The 19,772-nt window shown below is 38.2% G+C and overlaps 1 protein-coding gene across 3 annotated transcripts in view; it reads right to left on the minus strand.

Moving 5' to 3' along the window:
- The window catches only part of RUNX1T1 (RUNX1 partner transcriptional co-repressor 1), a 111,762-nt gene that overhangs the window by 64,555 nt on the left and 27,435 nt on the right, over positions 1 to 19,772 (minus strand). Inside the window, exon 1 of one of the 3 annotated variants that reach the window (XM_032182360.1) lies at positions 12,136 to 12,243. The exons of the other annotated variants lie outside the window; for them this stretch is intronic. Coding sequence (XP_032038251.1) covers positions 12,136 to 12,142 — 7 coding nt within the window. The 5' untranslated portion in view covers positions 12,143 to 12,243. Of the gene's footprint in view, positions 1 to 12,135; positions 12,244 to 19,772 lie in introns of those variants that run through there. 3 annotated transcript variants of the gene reach the window in all.

Here is a 19,772-nt window from a genome sequence, read left to right on the forward strand (position 1 = left end):
AAACCTCAACCTGTCTTTTAACTTCCACTATAATACAAATTGGGAGGAGACAGCAGGAAGAAACTAATTAAAAATAAATAAATAAAGAGAGAGAGAGAATATATATATATATATATATATATATATATATATATAAAGAGAGGAGAAAGAAAGCCCACACAAGCAAGAGTCCCTTACTGCTGCTTTTCCTCCAGGAGCGGAAATGCTCAGCTCAGTCATGGCTTAGAAGGCATAAACATCATTGAAATTCAAAGGCAGCTCTGAGAAAGAGGACGCCTCAATTGGTATGCAAGTGGTGTTTTCTCGCCCTGAATACATTATGAACTTGCAGCATGCTAATATGCCATGCTATCATAAGCACCAGATGGAACAGTAGGCAGTATATGTCCCATCAAACCTCAGGAAGATGTATTAATGTTCCTGCTCTTTTTTTCTCCCTGTCCCCTCCCCCTTCCCCACTACAATCCTTCAGCTGTGTCCCCAGACTGGCACATTTCTCAGCATCAGTCACCTGCTCCTACAGCACCACTCTCCCGGGTTGCCTCATCTTCACCAGGTGGTGCCGAGCATCTTTTCCATCTTTTTTATCGCGCAAGGTAAAGGCCACAAGACACGTCAGGCTGTGCTTACTGAAGGGGACTGAGTATAGAAGATAACATCATGAGATAAATGATAGATGAAGAAAGATGTTGGGTTTAAAGCTAGCACGATTGTTTTAAATTATGTATAAGCAGCGCAGCATATATTTCCCCATCAGTATTACTGGTGAAAGAAGAACTTGGGGGCAGGGGCAGTGGGTGATATTTGCTGTGCAACTCAATAAAAGAGAGAAACTGGATTAAAGATCTCTGAACTGAACTCCTTCTTTCACCAAGCCTTAAACCTTTTCAGAGAAGACATACGCAATTCAACAGCTATTGATAGGGTAGGGGCCAAGGCTTCATTTTAAATCAATGTATTAAACTGAGTAAATGGCACACAGGCAAATTACTTTACAGGATTTTTATTTGTTTATTTTATACTAGAGAATTATGTACTTTGACACTTTTTATTCAAAGATTGCTTGGATTTATACATATGATTCTAAAAAAAAGTGTAGTATTTTAGCACTACTTTATGTTATTAATGAATTCAGTCCCAAGCAGGTTTTATCGGACTGAAACGTAATCTAGTATTCTGTATGAAAGTATATGCACACAAATATAAAACTCTGGTATATAAAATATGTATATATATAAAAAATTCTGGTGTCACCTAATTTTTTCCTGTCTGTTCAACAGCATGAAATATGCCACCTATCCAAATATATGGTTTGCAAGAAAATTGTTGTTGTTGTGGTTTTTTGTTTGTTTGTTTGTTTGTTTGTTTTTCTCCTACTGGGCCCTTCAAAAAATAAAATTAGGTCCTGAAGCCTCAAGAGTCTGAGCATTCAAACCACAAATAAAAAAAGACAACTGAAAAAAAAAAAAAAAAATCAGCTTTTCACATTTGAAGATTTAATGTTTAAGTGTTTTAAAACATGTTTGTTTTTCAGAAAGAAATCACATCAGTAAACATTTCGCTAATTTCTGATATTTTAGAAACCACCTGCTGATTTACAAACAGCTCTCACTATGCATATAAATCCATTATTTTCCTAACTACATTAGCCTTCTCATGCTTCTCATTAGTCTAATTCTGAAAGATGCTGAGTACTTACTACTCACATGAACTCTTCTGGAAATTAACATTGCTTGAAACTGCACAACAACCAGGCATATAAGTACCTGTTGCATGCAATAAGATGGATTTTTCCAAGTCTTAAAGGTCTGATTGACAGGAATTATCCCCCACCCATCCAATCCTAAGTAAAACAAAAAAATAAGTACCTTTTTCTTTGTTAATATTTCAAACAAAGCACTTTATGACTGGAATTCACAAGTAACAGACATTATTCTATTGTATATTAAGTCCAGATTAACTCTAATGCAAGGATTCTTTAGGGACAAGATCAGAAATCAGATCTTTAATTTTTTTCCCTCTTTTCTCTTCCTACTGAATATTGGGGGGCTTGTTTTCTTTCTTAACATGTAGCCTTGAAGGGACATTTGCATTCTGCAAATAAGTCTCTTTAAGTCCATTATCCTGCATTATAAAGTAATTTCTGACACCTAAACCGCACTCAATTTAATTACAACATACTGAAACAGTACAGCTGACTCCCAAAGGAACCTGTTTGGATCAGAAGATGATGATATATGCTAGCTGCTGATCATCTTTCATGATCAGATCTGCAATCAACTGCTTTAAAGAACAGTATCAGAACATCTGCATAATCATATTATTTTGTGGCAAAAAAAACCCTCTGAAACCCAGAAATTGCATGCAACTGTGTATGCATATCCCAGCTTTATAAGCAGACATATTTAAAATCCAGCCGTTTACTGTAATGACCAAAGGAGACAAAAGAAGGCTTTGATTTTTATTTAGCAAGCATCAATTTCTGCAGCAGAATCCCCATTGGGTAATTCATCACGGCACGTCTTCTATATCTGGTGTGGCAAGACAGCAAAAACACTTACAGCCTCCAAAAAGGAAAACAGTTGTGACAAAACTATTAAGCATTCCTGGTGATTAAGTAATAGACACTCATTCTTTCAAGACTGCCTTGAACCAATGCCCCAGACAAAACTGTGCAATCATGTTTGTTGGTGTCAGGATGAAATCAAGGCATCATGGTTTTCTATATTCCTTCAAGAAAAAAACAAGTTATTCAGCAACATCTACAAAGCTCTTTCTGAAGGAACACAAAAGTTAACTAAAGAAGAGAGTATATCATTTCTCCTGTGGCTTTATGAAGGAATGCTAGTCAACACCTGACACACAGGTACTATTTTTATCTTCAGAGCTTTTACAGACTCTCAAGAGTGGTTTGAAGCAAAATCTTAAAGTAGCATAAGCTAAAAATCCTGGGTTTTCCACTCTCTGAAGACTGAATACCATTGCTTTCCTCCCTCAGTATGAAAGGAATTGGAAATTACTACTTGAGCAATTGACATGTCAGAGGAAGAAACCAACATGCGAGTCCAGCATTCATTGCATGGGACGTGATTCTGTCTGTACAAGGCAGTTTATAGAGGGCAAGGAAAGACAGCACCACAGGCTTCCTCTTGGACAACAGAGAATTTGCTACCCATGCACAACAGACTCTGTTTCCAAACCAAGTTCTCCACTGAAGTTTCATGCACAGATTAATCTTCTGCACAGCAATCTTTCTTATTAAATATAGAAAACCCAAACACAGATTTGCTTTTACAGCCACAGAGAATACTGTAAAGAGAGATGTAAGTAAATTAACAAAAAAGGAAGAGCATTCTTCAAAATACTTTAAAATTTTAACAAAGAGACAACAAACAGAATATCCAGAAAGGTCTTGCTTATCCATTTGCAAGTGGGGAAAAAAAGTTGTTCTCAGTTACTAACAGGAATTCAGAAAAGTAAAATAAGCACTACTTACAAGACAGATTCCCCCCAAAACTGCAAAGGACTTTGTTTTTGTGTTTGAAAATGCAATGCAATCTAATAGCGAATTCAGTGTAAAATAATCCAATTTTGACCTTAATAAGATAATATAAATTATTTCCAAGAACTAATAAGAAAGAGACTTGGAGAAGCTACCACTTTCAGAACCCTGCAGTAAGGAGGTCAGCAGAAGGTTGAACTTAGCCAACATGGACTGAATTTTGAATTCTGGAAACTAAGTTTTATCACTGTCCCCTTCTACCAGTGAAGAAATTAAAAACACTAAGTCCAATACAATATGATGAATGCATTATAAACTCTGTTGCAAGCCAATATATGAGAAGAAAATTGATGACTTTCAAAGCTTACAACAACAGTGCCATCTGACCTCAGACACCCTTTTTTTTGCAGACATAACAGAAGTTGCTTTAACGTGCATTTTTTGGCTTTATTTACCATATTAGTAACTCTCAAAGTCCTTATGGTTCCCTCACTATTTCTCTGTGTGTACCTTCAGAACTGATACAGTTTGGATTCCTTCTCAAAACGGATGAGGTTACAGCATCCCCATTACTTAAAGATCTTGTTGAACATAGCTTAAGAAGTCAAAAACAATGTACCTTTTACAGTACCAAGCAAATAAAGTAGCTAATAAAAACATTAACACCCTCCACAGAAACTGACCTCTGTGAAACTTTGGTTAGTAAACTTTCTTCTGACCAGAATACAAATAATTGCATGTGAAGTTAGCAGATATAATTATGCAATCAACAATTATGTGGTGAAATGGACTGGAAAAATAAAATTAAAACAATAAATGTTAATTTGTATTTGCTAACCGCGAATAATGTGTCTGGTGCTCTGTAAGGCACAAGATGCTTTTAAAAAAAATTCTCTCGAAAATTCAAGGAATGATATGGGGAAGTCATACAGAGGGAAGGAAGTCAAAGGAGATGGTGGTCATTTGGATTATAAAATAGCTACAGGGAAAATTCAAGACTGTGTATACATGCTTCCTGCCCTGGTTTAAAAGGGTCACCACAAAATACTTTGAATGCATAGTTTAGAAGCAAGAATCAAATTATGGCTGTATTTTAATGTAAGTGTGTACGTATTTCCCAAACTGTAATCCTGTAGCAGGAAGACTATTCGAGTCAAGTGTGTTTGCATGAGTCACAGAAGAACATACTAATGAGAGACCTGAACGAAGGGAGGAGAAAGGCCCTGCATCCTGCTAAACTGGGAACATATTCTTTTAGCAGGCTGTAGTTTCAACACAGGAACAGAATAAAACAGTGAATCCTGCATCAGAAAGGGAATCAGGGGTTAAGATGCTACAGGAATCTGCACCTGAGATGCAAATGACTGCTGGGAGAAGTAGACTACAAGCATGTACAGAATAGTCCAATAAAGCATTAGAACTGAAAGCGTACAAAGTTAAATTTTAGAGGTACTTTCAGAATGACTTACAGAAGACAGAATACTGCATTGACCCCTAAAAGAGAAAAAACTTATCAATAAGCTGGAAAGGGCAATGGCCTTCAAAAGGTAAAACACATTTCTGCTTCTTGAATCATCATTTCAAACCTTGCTGGAAAGCAGTTAAGAATATGCAAATCCCACTTCCTCACATCTCAATTTAATAGAGCAAAACCCTTTTTTAATCAAGAACGATAGAGTCCTGACCCTACACCAAATCTGCACGAACTTACAGTACACTCGAAGGGTTACCAAAATACATTTTTCTTCCTTAGTCCTCAGCCTCTCTTCCCAGACATGATCAATACTGATTCCCCTTGCTGCTCTATTGTCACAGCTCTTTCAGTCTTTGTCAGTTCAGTATTGTCAATATGCAAAACTGCCGCAGAGCTCTTTAGTCTGCTTCTACGTCCATAATGAATGAGAACCATATGAGCAGCACTCGTAATAACTGCATCCACTGCTCATGATATTTCCTTTTGAACTTCAGAAAGATTTCCTACCACCTTTGACTTACGATTTGTACCCGTTTAAAAGCAGAGTTAAGTTGCAGACACTGGTCCAAAACATATATCCACATTAGTACTGAAATAGCTGGCTGGATAATTTAAATTAATGTAAATGTGTGGGTCCTACTAGGTAGTTATTCCTCATGAAACTTTTACAAGATTGCCAGATCCCCAGAGCAAGAAAATGAAGTTATTTTTAAGAAATAGAAATAAATGCACAACTCATTATGCAACATCATGGAAAAGCTCAAGCAAGGCTAGCTTCATGCCATAGGAATTTGGGCAGGAGATTTTTAGAAGCTGGATCAGCTCAGCGTCTCTTTTGACACCGCAGCCCTAAACCAGCTGCAAGAACATTACTACCAGGTGGTATGCTGCCGCACAGGGACAAGACCAAGAGTTAACTCCCTGGGCAGATCTGCTGACAGAACAGCAGAACTGGCAGTCTCCCGCTGAAGAGACCCCTCTCAAATCCCAAATTTCCAGCAACTTGTTCTCTCAAGCGTTTCTGCAATTAACGCTCACAGTGAGGTTATTGCTCCATGCAACACCAATAACTGGCAATAGAGAAGAAATTGCTAGGAGGGAAAAAATAAAAATTTGGAGAAAGAAAAAAAAAAAAAGAAGAAGAAAAAAAAGGCACAGAGAAATAAATCCAGGTCTGCCACGTGCAAGCACGGCTCTACGAAATACCTTGGGAAGGCAGTACATCCCTTTCAGCCTGCAGTGTTTCTGACAACTCTTGGTCCTCTAGCAGTGCATAAAGGCAAAGTTTGTTCTGCAAGTTACATATCAGGTAGTGGTGTAGGAGTAGGTTTAATGAATAATTAACTTTAGCTGCCCAGAATTCAATACTGCTGAAATTTCCTCCTAAAAAACAACACAAAAAACAGTACCAGGGACTGTTTTCCCCTACAGAGGACTGCAGTACCTCAAACTGGGCATCCAGAACAGCTAATGGCAAACACCCATCAGGAACACCATGGGTTGAAGGGACCTTGGGAAATCAGCAAGACCAAGCCCTTCTGTCAACTTTGTTAGATCAAGCTGACAGGGGTTTGTCCAATGGGGTTTTTTAACATCTTCAGTAACAGAAATACCAGTACCTCTCTGGAGAACCTCTTTTAGTGTTTAACCATCCTTACAGCAAAGCATTTTTTCCTGATATCTGCCTGGGATTCGTCGTGGTCTATTACTTGTGCTGTTACTTGGCAATTACCTGTTGCTTCTTATCCTATCACTGCACATCTCTGAACAGAGTTTGGCTCCATCCATCTCTCCACCCTCCCACTAGACAGCTGTAGATATCTAATGGCAGAGATTATATAGTTAGTTTAACTAGCAACTGCCTACAGCTCACCAAGAGGGAGATCCTGGAGGCAGTATGCTTTACCCCTGCCCTTCAAGAACCTCAGTAATTTAGAAGCATGAGATTCATAGATGTCCATGTCCTCACCTTCAATAGGGTGGCAAGTAGAGCAGGTTTGTTTAAGGCACAGCTAGGCAAGGTGAAAGAGGTGTTCTTTGATTTTATTCAACAGCCCTTTGACTGGAAGCCTCATTCTAGAAGTAAAAGGCATTTAAACAAATCCTCCTTCTGCTTGATCAAGTTCAGGTCTATAATGTTTCCTTGGTTGGACAAAAGCTACCCCCCAGCAGCAGCTTATTTGGGGTGGGAATAACTTCTATCTCATCCTGCACAGCACAGAATGCAACATGGTGCAGAGACAGTCAAGCTCATATAGAGTGGAGCCAGTGAATATACACAGCATGGTACAGCATGGCAAGGGCTTCACCAGCTTCACAGATTACTGTGCGAATGTGGAGTTAGCATGGCGTGATACTGAATGAAATCAGCCTTGCCAAGAGGGCCAATATGGCTAGACTTTGTCTGCGTACAAGTGAAAATCTAAGCTCTGCTATACCCTATGGGTTTCCCAATTTAATCTCTACTCGCCCAAGCATCACTTGCTCTGTGCTCCATTTTACACTGCACACATTTCCGGGAACAAAAAGTAAGCCTGCACTTGTGAAGAGACCAACGTTTCTAAATACGCATTAGGCATCCTCCCAGGTTACCTACCAGATCCAACTGTTCAAACGACTCAGATATAGAAATGCCTCCATTCCAGAAAGACACAGGTGTGAACTCAGCACTTGCCTGCTTAGCCCTGTCTGTATCGAGACAGATCTTAGCATGCACAGATGCAGCTCTACATGCTTAGGGAGCTTCAAAGCTGCAATGGCGATGCATCTGGGATTAGGAGAGAGTTGAGAGCGATTCAAAGGCATGCAACTCTGCATATGGAAGCCAGCTACTGCTTCAAGTGCAGAAGTCTTCCTTTGCACTTAGCTTTAGTCTGTGAACTGGTAGTAAAATACCAAGTTTCTATTGATTTTATGTAGAGTTATCTGTGGCATGTACACTTTGATGACAAAAGGATGTAGCAAACCAAACAGAAAACTGGTACAGATATATGTTCTGTTCTTGCAAAGGACCACATATCATGTCTCCATCTATTTTTAGATGCATCAACTTCTACATTTACTCCAAATCAGAATAACAATTTTAAAATGTATTTTACTAATTTTTTAAATTGTATATAGACAGAGAGCATTCATTTGCAAGCTATAGTGATCGTGTTTTAATTGGCAATTATGTATTACGGTATAACCCAAAATCCTCAAATCAAGCTGTGGTCAGTGCTAAACACTGTACACACATCTAGGAAGGGCCAGCAAAGGGTCATCATTTAGAAGCACTAAATCTTCAGAGGGAAATAGCATTTGGGACCCTGCTTAAAAATGTATGTATTAACAGCTCTTTCTGCAGTACGAGCTGCATCCCATAATGCGTTAGTTACTCTCCACACATACATAGCAAGATGCGGTTCACAGCCCCATGGGTTGAAAATAAGCGCAACGGTGTCACACAGACTTCGGAATTTATTGCTCCCATTAAGGAAGAAGAAACTTTAATACTTTGAAAAGCAGTCATTATAATCTGTCATTACACATCTCCTAAAGCCTATGGTACGTATGTGAGGAACCTAGTGACCCACAGTCCTCTAAAAGAAGGAGCTTCTCGTTCCTATCCAAATCCTGCAGAAGATAAAGTCATTATGTAGGATGACTGGAATAATGATGCAAGGTTAACACTCGGACTTAAGTATTTCCAGACACATTTTCCCTGTTTGGCAGGAAACTTGTTTTGTAAGACACAGAATTGTCCTAATATAACAGCATAGCAACTGCAACTTAAAACAGAACAAGTCAGCTAATGGACTGTGAGGAGACTTGCTGTATAACAGCATTTAGACGCATGTATTTAAAAAACAGGTGGATAACCCAAATGTTCAGTTACTAGGACACTAACAGTTATGTCCATGGCAATTTTGTTTCTGTTCTTTAAACAAATCATCACTTGCAAGCACTAATGTTAAAACCAGAAAGCCAGTCTAGTACACAGTGGCTATAAATGCCAAATCAATTTTCAGCAGATAATAAAGTCCATGTTTTACAATCAGCAATGCACTGTTTTACTACCCAAAATGTAAGCTAATAATATATAGCTCTGCTAAATGGAAAATGCAGATATGCTGTTAAGAAATGGGCTGGCTGTGAGATGATGGATCATTTCTGCTGGGACCTTCTTAAAGCTATGTGCAAATGTTTTGAAAATATCACATGATGTGGCCATGTGTTAAAAATTACAGCCAGTTAAGTTCTCTGCTAAGAAAAATATGTGGGCAATTTATGAAATGCACTCCAGGATGGAGATATCTTAAGTAAAACCAGATTTTGAAAACAAACCCATTTTTTTGAAACATGAACTTAAAAAAAAAAAAAAGTTGCAGCCACATCTGGAGAGCAGAAGTAAAGAAAGGGTGGTCTGACCTAATACCAGGCCATCTTCTGAAAGAGCAGCATTATTTCTGGGCCACAATGACTGTGATCACTGATTGTCCTTTTAAGGAAACCATGCTGAATACTGCCATGGGCAATAATAAAGCATTTTGTAGGCCAACATCTGTTCTTTGAAAGTACTATAAAATGACTGATAGATTTGTAATGTTTCATAAATAAAGTCCGGAATAAACAGTTCTGGAAAAAAAAAAAAAAAGAAAAAGAAAAAGAAAAAAAAAACACACACAGTAATCAGACAAACTGGTATATGGGATTAGATGTGAACACCGTTCCCCCAACATCAATTATTTAGAGATAAGCACTTCCTCGAGTTCACTAAACAGAATGACGAAACGGTTAACTTGGTTACTGCCAGCTTCATGTTAACAGGATTATCTTTCTATAGACTTTTCTCAGAGTTGCAGCAGTGCCTTAGCAGAGATCCAAATTGCTTTTACAGTGTTACATTAGCAAGCCTTTCTGCCCTGGCTTTTTAGTCACAGGGAAGGTGAGTGGCCAATCATAATTATAACAGTACGAACGGTTTGGCTTTGAAGAGCAAATTTACTTTGTGTAGAAATGTTATCACTACACATAAACCAGAACCCATTTTTATTACTTCCTGTTCTTTCTCCAAAATTAGAAGGACTTTGGATATCGCAACTGCTAAAGGGATGCTTCTGAAATCAAGACTTCACACATACACAAAAGGCACTGACATAATATCAGATTACATAAAAATACACATCCTTTTAATCTTCTGTACATAATGTGCTTACTTTTAACATACAAAATCTGCCCCAGATGGCTAATAATGCCCATTTGAAAAAACCCAACGCCACAATATTAAAGGGCTAAAATATGCTGTGAACAGATTGAGAGGCAGTTCATCCTAGAGGAGAGTAAAAAAGTGCAGATGGGTGTCAAAAATAGCCAAGTGTCAGATCTGTTCAAGTATCTCCATTCTGGCACATGCTCCCAGTCACAGCTGTTAGTGTATTCTCTGTATCCAAGTGCAAGGTTTTCTAACACTCGGAGCTGACATTAAAACACACTTCTTGCTTGCTACTGCTTTAAGAGAATGCTGGAAATTAAACATCTATTTAATGGTAAAGCTTAACGAGTATCGGTAAGGGTATACATACTCAAGTGTGGCGCATGCCATTTTGATTAAAGATGCATGAAATTTTAACCAGCAGGTAGATTAACTAATTTAAATGCCAAAGGCTTAATAGGTTTTCAAAAACCTCCACTCTAGGCATTCCAATACTGTTTGCTAATATCCCCAAATAATACACACAAGGATCAAAACTGACAGGGCTGTGTCATTTCAGTATATTCAAATATCTTAATAAAACACAGATTTAGTAAACCGCACAAGAAGAATAGTTTCATACAAATCCAAGGAAAACGTCAGTAGATCCACATTATGCAGAATGCAGTTTTCCAAATTAATGAATTACCATGCTATTTCTAATGAAGACCACATTCCCAGAAATATAATGCATGCAAATCAAATTTTAAGTTTAAAGGGTTAAATTGACCTTTCATAGTCCTCAGTTATTATCTATGCAAATTAATTTGCCCATATTTCAACCATATAAATCCTCTTAGACTTGTGCTTAAGAGCAAACAGAGCCCACTTTCTTGTTCCAACCAGAGGATCAGCAAACATACTAGCAGTAGGGTATGACCATGTAGAAAAATCCTAAAAGGAAAACATTCCTCAAACAACTGGCAATACCTACATGCAACTGTGGTTGCAGCAAACTGGCAGATACTGTTTCAAAACACCATCTGCGAGGTGTACAGACTCCCTGTGATCAAGCATAGCCTCTTCTGCCTGTCCTACCCAAATAATCCACAAGAACCAGCCAGCTGTAGGATCTCAAGCCCTGTCTTTTTTTATCGAGAGACACAGGCTGTTATAATCAGGCACATGGCTCTGTTCAGTCCTTACCAAAAGAGAAAACAAACAAACAAAACACACCAAATTCAATCCGCTCTGTCGTGGTCAAGCATCTCAAAAAACCCTTTAGACAAATCACCCTGCAGAGAAGCAATGTTTTCATTGGCAATAGCACTTATCAATTAGACAAGTGATCTTAAGATCCAAGGATAATATTTTCCTGAGGAAACCAACCTATTAAAATTTCCAGCTCTGCAGCAATTTCTCTAATTCAGCAGATTTTTTTCATTGTTTTATTTTGTATTAACATATTTCAGTGATCTGCCCGGTGACAGTTAAACGCTGCGATTTAGGACAATGCTGCAAGAATTTGTTTTATAAATCTCCTTCACTTCTCCAACATAAACAGCTAAACATCTTTTGAAAGAGATCGTTTCAGCTGATCGCTGAACACTGCAAATGATCTCCATCGATAAAATGTTTGCAGATTCAAGGTACAGCTGACAGTCATGAAAGCCAGACCAAAGCTGTCTTTCTCTCCGCTAAAATAACACCCAAGCAGAGACCTGCACCCACAGACACGGTGACTTTCTGCTATTTCTATCCCTTTGCATTGAAACATCCAGTCCTGCTGCAAGTAGCATCTTTGGCAGTTTCCTCACACAAATTCCCCTCCCCCAAACACATACACAACAGAATTAGCATCCACAAGCACTCCGTCCCCGTATCAGCTTGCAAATCACCATCTATATTAAAAAAAAAAAATACTATCAAAAAACAATTAGCGTTTACTCATTTACAAGCGAAAGAACTGCAATAATTTTAACTCACCAGGCATCCTTGGATAAAATATACCACACTGTAAATGGCTCTCTCCTAAAAGCAAGCTTATTTAGGGCTCAGTGCCTCCTGTTCTGGAATGAGCAGGGAGAAGCGAGGAGGGCCATCGGAGCTGGCTGTGGCAGCGTAGCTGGAGGCAGGATGCTGGGCGCGTGCGTTTGCCAGGCAAAGACAGATGGAGAGCTGACACTCTGTATTGCACTTGGAGCAGAAATGTGAATGATGACAGGAGCACATGTGGCCTTGAACCCAGCCCTGTCTCTTCAGGCAGAACAATGACAGGGATGTGTGTGCAAATTATCACAACCCTGGCTCCCCTCAGCTGACTCCTTTTACTCTACCTTTCACACCAAGTTCCAGATGACCGAAGAATAGAAAGTAAAATGCAGAGTGATAAGCTAAACACTGAATTATTCATTTTTCTTTAAAAGTTAACCCTTTCTCTCGCTGAAGGCAATTAGAGAAAAGCATTGCTTCGAATCAGCTCTCCGCCAAAAGTGGAAACAAATTCATTCTTTATTTTAACAGCCATCATTTTGAACTCCATAGGACTACGTTTGTTTATTTAGCTGGAAATTCAAAACCTGCACGGCGATAGACTGGAGGGTCCCCCCTCCCTTCTTCCCCCTCCCCACACTTTTTTCATTATTATGCTATTTTACTATAGTGAACAGAGTATCAAAATCACTCCCTTTCTCAGATGCTCAGTAGTATGTGTAAAATAGAACACACTTAGAAAGCAGACCACTTTTATTTTACTATAGTGCTTTTAACCCCCTGGGATTCCTGCATTGATATGTTCCAAACATTTGCAGCTTACTCTCCTTTACCTTGCATGGTGATCCATGGGGGATGAAAACAAAATCTTCCCTGTAAAGCTTTTTCAAAAGCTAAACAATCATGTCGTCCCAATTTCTGATTTTGCACACCCCTTAAATGTTTATCCTTCACATGAATAACGTATGCCTGGCTAGGTTCAATGCACTCTTCCCTATTAAGCTTTAATGGACACCATGATACATAAAACTACAAGTCTTTGTTATAGTGCTTTATCTAAAGCTGGCTATTTTCTTCTCAGCAGTCCCTCTTTAGTCCTTTGTAAAACATCTTTGGCTCTTAGGAGAAACATACGCCTGACTCGCATGCCTTCTGTAGCACGTATAGCCTTGCACAGAATTCCAGGCACAGGGAAAAATATCTTCTTTTTAAAACTCCCATTCAATTCAGCACTTGTAAAACCTTCTCTGTTTTAGGAACCAACATTTCTCCAGCAATCAGCTCGCGCATTCTGGTTCGACTCTGCCTTCTCAGTATATCTTTAAACCCATACAGGAAACCAGTGATTCTCATTCAGATCTTCAGAAGCTGCAATCTTGTCGGCATAAGACTCATTCTTTTGTACTTATTTATGCAACCCTTGATTTTGTGTTATGCCATCTTCTGCCTCTAATATGCAGAAGCAAACCTGCTTTCAGGCCTTCCTTTTCTTTCCTCTAGCTGTCACAGAGCCTGATAAAGATCTACTTAGGAAAGAACATGTGTAAAATTAAGCAAAAATAACAACACCTCCAATATACGGCCTGGACTCGTGAATATTTCTGACCTGAAACTAATGAGTCACTTAATTTAGTGATATTTCCACTATAACTTGTTAATGCTGTCCAAGTGCCACGCTTAATCTTTGATTAAAGAGACTCCACAGGACTGGTAACTTCAGGGAAGCAAACAAGTAGCTCCTCTCCCCCCAGTAAATATTCCACCTCCACTTGAGGCAGGTCTTTTCTTCATCTTGATCAGATACATTCTGTAATGAAGTGCTGTATAATGGATATGTATGTCGGACAGCTGAAGAGAAACACCACAACATGGAAACATTTCCATGGCAGAATGCTTTCATGAGGGAGCAAATGGAGAGAATAACAACCAAAGTCTGTGCCACCAAGGCCTTGAAAGAATTTAGCATTCTTTTTGTTTTATTATTTGATGCACTATTTAAAACCAGTCAGTTAGTATTGTATCTGCTGTGTTGTTTTTCTTTTTTTAACGCTGTACTCTACATGAAAGGAAAAACATTTTCACAGTTGGAAATGCAACCTTTCATCAACATAGATGCAGCCTGAATCAGCTTTACAGCAGAAAGTAACGTGTCAAAGGTATGACGCATTTTAATAAAACTGAACAATATTCACTCTTAAAAGTAGGTCTTAATATCAGTACAATGTAAATCCACAGACCACAGCTCATGAAATTGAACTTCCATATGCTGTGTGATTATGCATCTTTTCTGTGTGTAAAAAGCCTTTTTAAGCTGTTATCTGACTACAGTAATTGCCATTTAAATTGATCCACGTCAACAAAACCTGGATCCCTGGAGATTCTCACCTAGAAGTCTGCTGGTGGAAGGGGCTCACAGAATGCCTGTGCATCTGAGACTACTTCAGCATTTTCTCAAGCAGCCAGCTGCATGAATAGTTTTTCCCTCTCATTATTTAATACACTGAGGCAGGCTGCAACCCATTTGGCAGTCCTCCCTGAATAAATATGTGTGGATATTTATTCTCTCTCCCCACCCCACCCCCTTTTTTATAGCAGTCACTTGAAGATTGCTATAACAGTTTTTGTACCAATCCTGAAATTTTAGCAGGCCAAGAGAGGATGGACAGTCCATTCTGTAAAACAGTTTTATTCTCCACTTCCATCATCCATCATTCCATCATCCACCATTCCATCAGGAAAGGAAACATAGTGCTTTTAACATATGAACAAATCTGCTCTACCACAAGAGTTGGTATTATGTGCAATACCAAAATGAAAGGGATACATAGAGACTGAAAAATCCAGAAGATAACCTTCAGGCAGCTCCTTTAAGCTGTTACATTATGCCTTCCTGGGTGGCTGAGTGGAAGTCAACTCCTTTGTCAATCATTCAAAAGACTTGACGAAATCATTTTAAACAATCCTCAATGACTTTAGTTTTGAAAATGTGTAAAAGAAGGCAGAAGTCTCCATGTTCATGTATTTGCCCCCAAAAGAATTAATTTTAGGCACTGGGTGATACAAAGATGCTATTACACTGCTTTGATGGAAAAGAGAAATTCAAAATGATCACCGTTTAAAAGTATAGAGACTGCCTTTTGCTTAAACCTAGCTTAATAACAGGGACTGGAAGTCCACTGAAATGCATCTGTAGTTAATGAAAGGTCTCTATTAACAGTGAAGGAAGAATTTAACTCAAAGCTTTTCTGTAGGACTTCTCAACTTCCCGCTCGACTTAGAGCAGACTGTTGTGATACATTGTGACTTCACACAGTGGGTATTAAGTGAGTTAATTCAAAGGAGCTGAAACCTCATTGATCCTAATTGAAAGCAATACACCCAACCAAATAGTTTTCTACCCCATCTGCTCTGGCCTGCCACCAGCTATTCAATACAAGAGAATTAATAGTTTCAGATATTCTAACCGACCCAATAAAAGCACTCATTTAAGCAGGACTGCATTAACAAAGTGAAAAACCAAGGGCAAAATGGGTTCAAATGGAGCATTTTACTCCTAGTTGGCTTTAACAAAGCTGAATAATGCTTATTCTGACTTTTTATGTGCAAGACTTGATAAACTGAATGAGAAGGCACTCAATGATCAGTCAACGAGCATTGATGAATGGTCATTAGGACCCCCCCAACCTGAGGAGAGGCCATTCCACAAAGTGGCACACCAGCTTGAAAGGGCGGACTCACTAATGTCCAGATTTCCCCGCTTGCTTGTTCCACTCTCACTTTCAGACCACTGGCCACCAAATGAGGCTGACATATTGGAAAATAATCTTTTATGGGCGAGTGGTAAATAAAAATGGAGGCATTAGCTGGGCTTTCAAATTCAAATCTGCTAGTTTTGTCAGCCCTCAAACGTTTTGATTTTCCACCCAGCTGGAAGCTATTAGTGTTTTCTTAAGGCATCCCACTGACAGGGCAAACCCACCTAATGTGTGAGCTGTAGAGCTGATGGGGGGGGGGGGGAGACAGGGACAACTACTTCTGGATGTTTTCTTAACTTTCTTCAGTTGACTGTCAAACCAAAGTACAGCAAAGGCAACACCTCTACTTTCTGCTTGCTACTTTCTGGCTGCCAGTGATGCAACAGTAGTCTACCTGTGATACACTGGCACTACCTGGACCGTGTCTTTTTCTGTGGCCCCGCACCTACCCTCTCTTGTTCCTACTGCACTGTCACAAAAGGGTTGAAGTTATTAAAGAAAGGCACTTCTTTATAAACTTATTTTCTATTTCTTCACTGGGAAACAGAATTCAAATATTCCAAGGAGATATGTGCTTATCTGTAACAGTAGCTCTTAATACATGCAACACAAAACATTTGCCAGATAACGCTAAACATTTCCCTAACCATTTCCTTATTGGCAAGATTTTCTGAACTTCAGAAAAAAAAAGACAAATGGGATCTTTAAAACATACATAGCTCTGTGAAACAGACTGAGATTACCTACACAAATACGTAATATCCTAAAGCTGTAGTTATCAAGCTGGGAAGAAAATATTCTTGATTGTCTAAGAGAAACTGTTCATCACATTACACCTAGTCATAACTAAAGGAATAGTGGATTAAATCCACTGGAGATGATAAAGCACTAAATTATATTATTTCAGCCATATACTCAGAAATTAGTCCTCTACAAAGGATTTCAAATCATCTGTTAAGAAAAAGTACCCTTGGCAATGGGACAAGCATGGCAAGCTGGATTGCCTTTTTTTTTTTTTTTTTTTTTTTTTTTTTTTTTTTTTTTAAATCAGAGGGCCAAAAAAAACCAAAACAAACAAACAAAAAAAACATTCTTGTTGAAAGCTGTCAGAAATCCCAGTGATATTTCAGGTGTATTTCAGGTTTTAAAACAATGAAAATTGTATATAAAGATCTATGCTAAGAGAAGAATAGGTCTACTGAGAATTAATTGACTCTGAATGGGAGGGCCAACACAGGCTTCAGTCCTTAAAGAAGGCATGCTGTTTTACTCTACGTGTGCATTTTAGTAAAACTCTCACGTGGACACTGTCATATGTATGTACCTGCTGTGGTGTCTGTTTCCTTTGCTTGATCTGAGCTAAAACAAGCTTCCTCTTGCATTTTTATTAAATAAGGTATTTGCTACAATTTGGGCAAAGTAAATTATGATTAACTGTTAATTTTTATCATTGTTTATATTCAAAGGAAATTACCACACCATCTAAGCATAAACATCACTGATGCACTTTGAAAAAAATGATACCTATTTGATATTATTTCTGAAAGGACACAAAAAAATACTGAAGATGCCATTTCACTGACAGTAGAAAGAACACAAGTGGTGTGACCCAGAGATACCTGGATGACAATACCTGGTCCACATGAAACAAGATCATATTTTAAGATTAAAAAGAAAAATAAATAAAGGAAAAAATAAAGAGGGGGTGTTCAAGCATTCGGTTGCTTTTTGACTTGACACTCAGAGTGTTTGCTCATTTAACATGGGTAGGGAAACTCCTCCTGCTGTAGTATATTAACCCTAGTTTTGACCTCTAATCAATGTCTTTTCAATGCATAGGATTTTCATAATAAAGATAACGTGAGAGCATATTTGTGTGAAAGAGGATCTACCACTAGCCATAAATTCGTGCCTTGCATTTTTCTTTGTAACATGTCAATATTTGTGACACTAACTAAACATATTTTATTCATTTGACAAGGACTGTTACATTATATTGAAAACTTTTGTTTCAATGTCACCACCTCCCCATTTTGACTGATGGCGAGTTAGTTTTGTTAAAACGCAAGGGGTGATAGCGTATGCTCCAGTGAACTTTCCCTCCTCTCAGCACCAGAGACAAAAACCTGCAGCTCTGCTCTGTGCTGGCAGCCATCTGGACAGCTTTCTCTCAATGCCTGCCCCACACCACACTGCAGGCAAAATTTCAGGGCTCTAGAGCTCTGTGGAGCTATTCATGACATACCAATTTCACATTTTCTGCTTGTACGCTTGCAACAATAAATGCTAATGAGGACTATGAATGACATTTTTAAAGACAATAAAAAGGTCTCCAAATCCCTTGCATATGGAGACACTATTTTCTAAACTTCACCTTCTGTTAGGGAGCCATTACACTCTAAAGGAAAAAAATAACCTAAGGAGAACAATGAGATGATCAAAGCATAACCGGGTCCTTAAGAATTCCAAAGAAAACAATGTTTGCAAGCTAGGTTAATAACAGACAGATTTTATGCTGATGTACAGCACTAACACTTCAGTGCAGTAACTCTCTTTTTCCAATAGCACTGCTATTTCTTACCAGAGGGGCTCAAGAATTGCTGTCTGTGGGGTGGCTTGAGGGGGATACATGGCAAATCCTCACTTTCCCTGACCATATACAGCCCCACGAGCCACACAATTGGACTTTCTAATTACAAATCTCTAGATGAGTCCAAGAGTAAACTGTCACCAGTAATTGCTTGGGAATGCTACATATTCATGGAGATTACTGTAGTGCCTGAGTGTGGCCGAAAGAAATATCTAATTTTATTTATTTATTTATATATCCCCAAATCTTCTACTTGCAATGCTATTTCTGCAGTAAAAAAAGCCATCTTAACTTTTGGTGCTATGTTTTTTTATTTAATTAAAGACAGTTTCCCCTTATTAGCAAAGATTAAAAACACTTTCAGGAAAATCCACCAGGTGGAGCAAATACACAGCAATACACAAATTTATTTATGCTCATACTACCATTTTCAACAGGGAAAAAAAAAAAAAGTGTTTTATATGGAAACATTCTTACCTCTTGACCTCCCTCCTTTACCCTTTTGTCATATATTGATCAGTTTGTACTTATTTACTCCATTTGGTAATCATAGAAAAGCTTTGTTCAAAGAAGCTTTGATACGAATCTATTGTTGCTGAGCACTTTCAGTACAGATTTACAAACCACAATAGTCATCAGATACATTCAAAGAACATGAAATTAGAGAATAGCATTATTCAATAAAATATTATTTTAAAAGTTAAATTAGAAAATAGCATCATTCAACAAAATTGTTATTCAGAATATATGCATACATATACATTATATATGCATATATATTCAGCAATATACAGATAATGTGCTTATAAAACAATCTGATAAGCATTCTAAAAATAAAGCTGAAGTCTGACATCAAACAGCAAAGTCTTTACGCTGGCCTCCACTATAATGAGCAGGAAACCAGGCCATTCTGTGTGTCTTGTTGTATGTTTATATAAATAGTAGTGCCAGTAACATCACAGCAGTGTCTCTGTACAATATGTTTGGTGTTTACTATTAATACCTTTATTTTAGTATTACATCAGTCAACCACTGAGTAATTTCAAAAGTGCAATGAATGAGGACTATAAATAAATATTTGAGCAGATCTATGACAGCTAAACATTATTTCCCCACCTAAATTACTTTCTTTCCAGAGCCAGGTGAGAAAGCCACTTCCTCATCAAATATTTTAAGTTTCCCTGATGATGGAGAAGGTCTAATGGCATAAAGGCAGGGGGCACCTTTTACATGAAGAAAATTAAGTCTTAACAGAAGTGGTTATGGATGAGTCTTCTCATAGTTAT

This window comes from Aythya fuligula, chromosome 2, assembly GCF_009819795.1.
Source record: "Aythya fuligula isolate bAytFul2 chromosome 2, bAytFul2.pri, whole genome shotgun sequence".
NCBI classification, from domain to species: Eukaryota; Metazoa; Chordata; class Aves; order Anseriformes; family Anatidae; genus Aythya; species Aythya fuligula.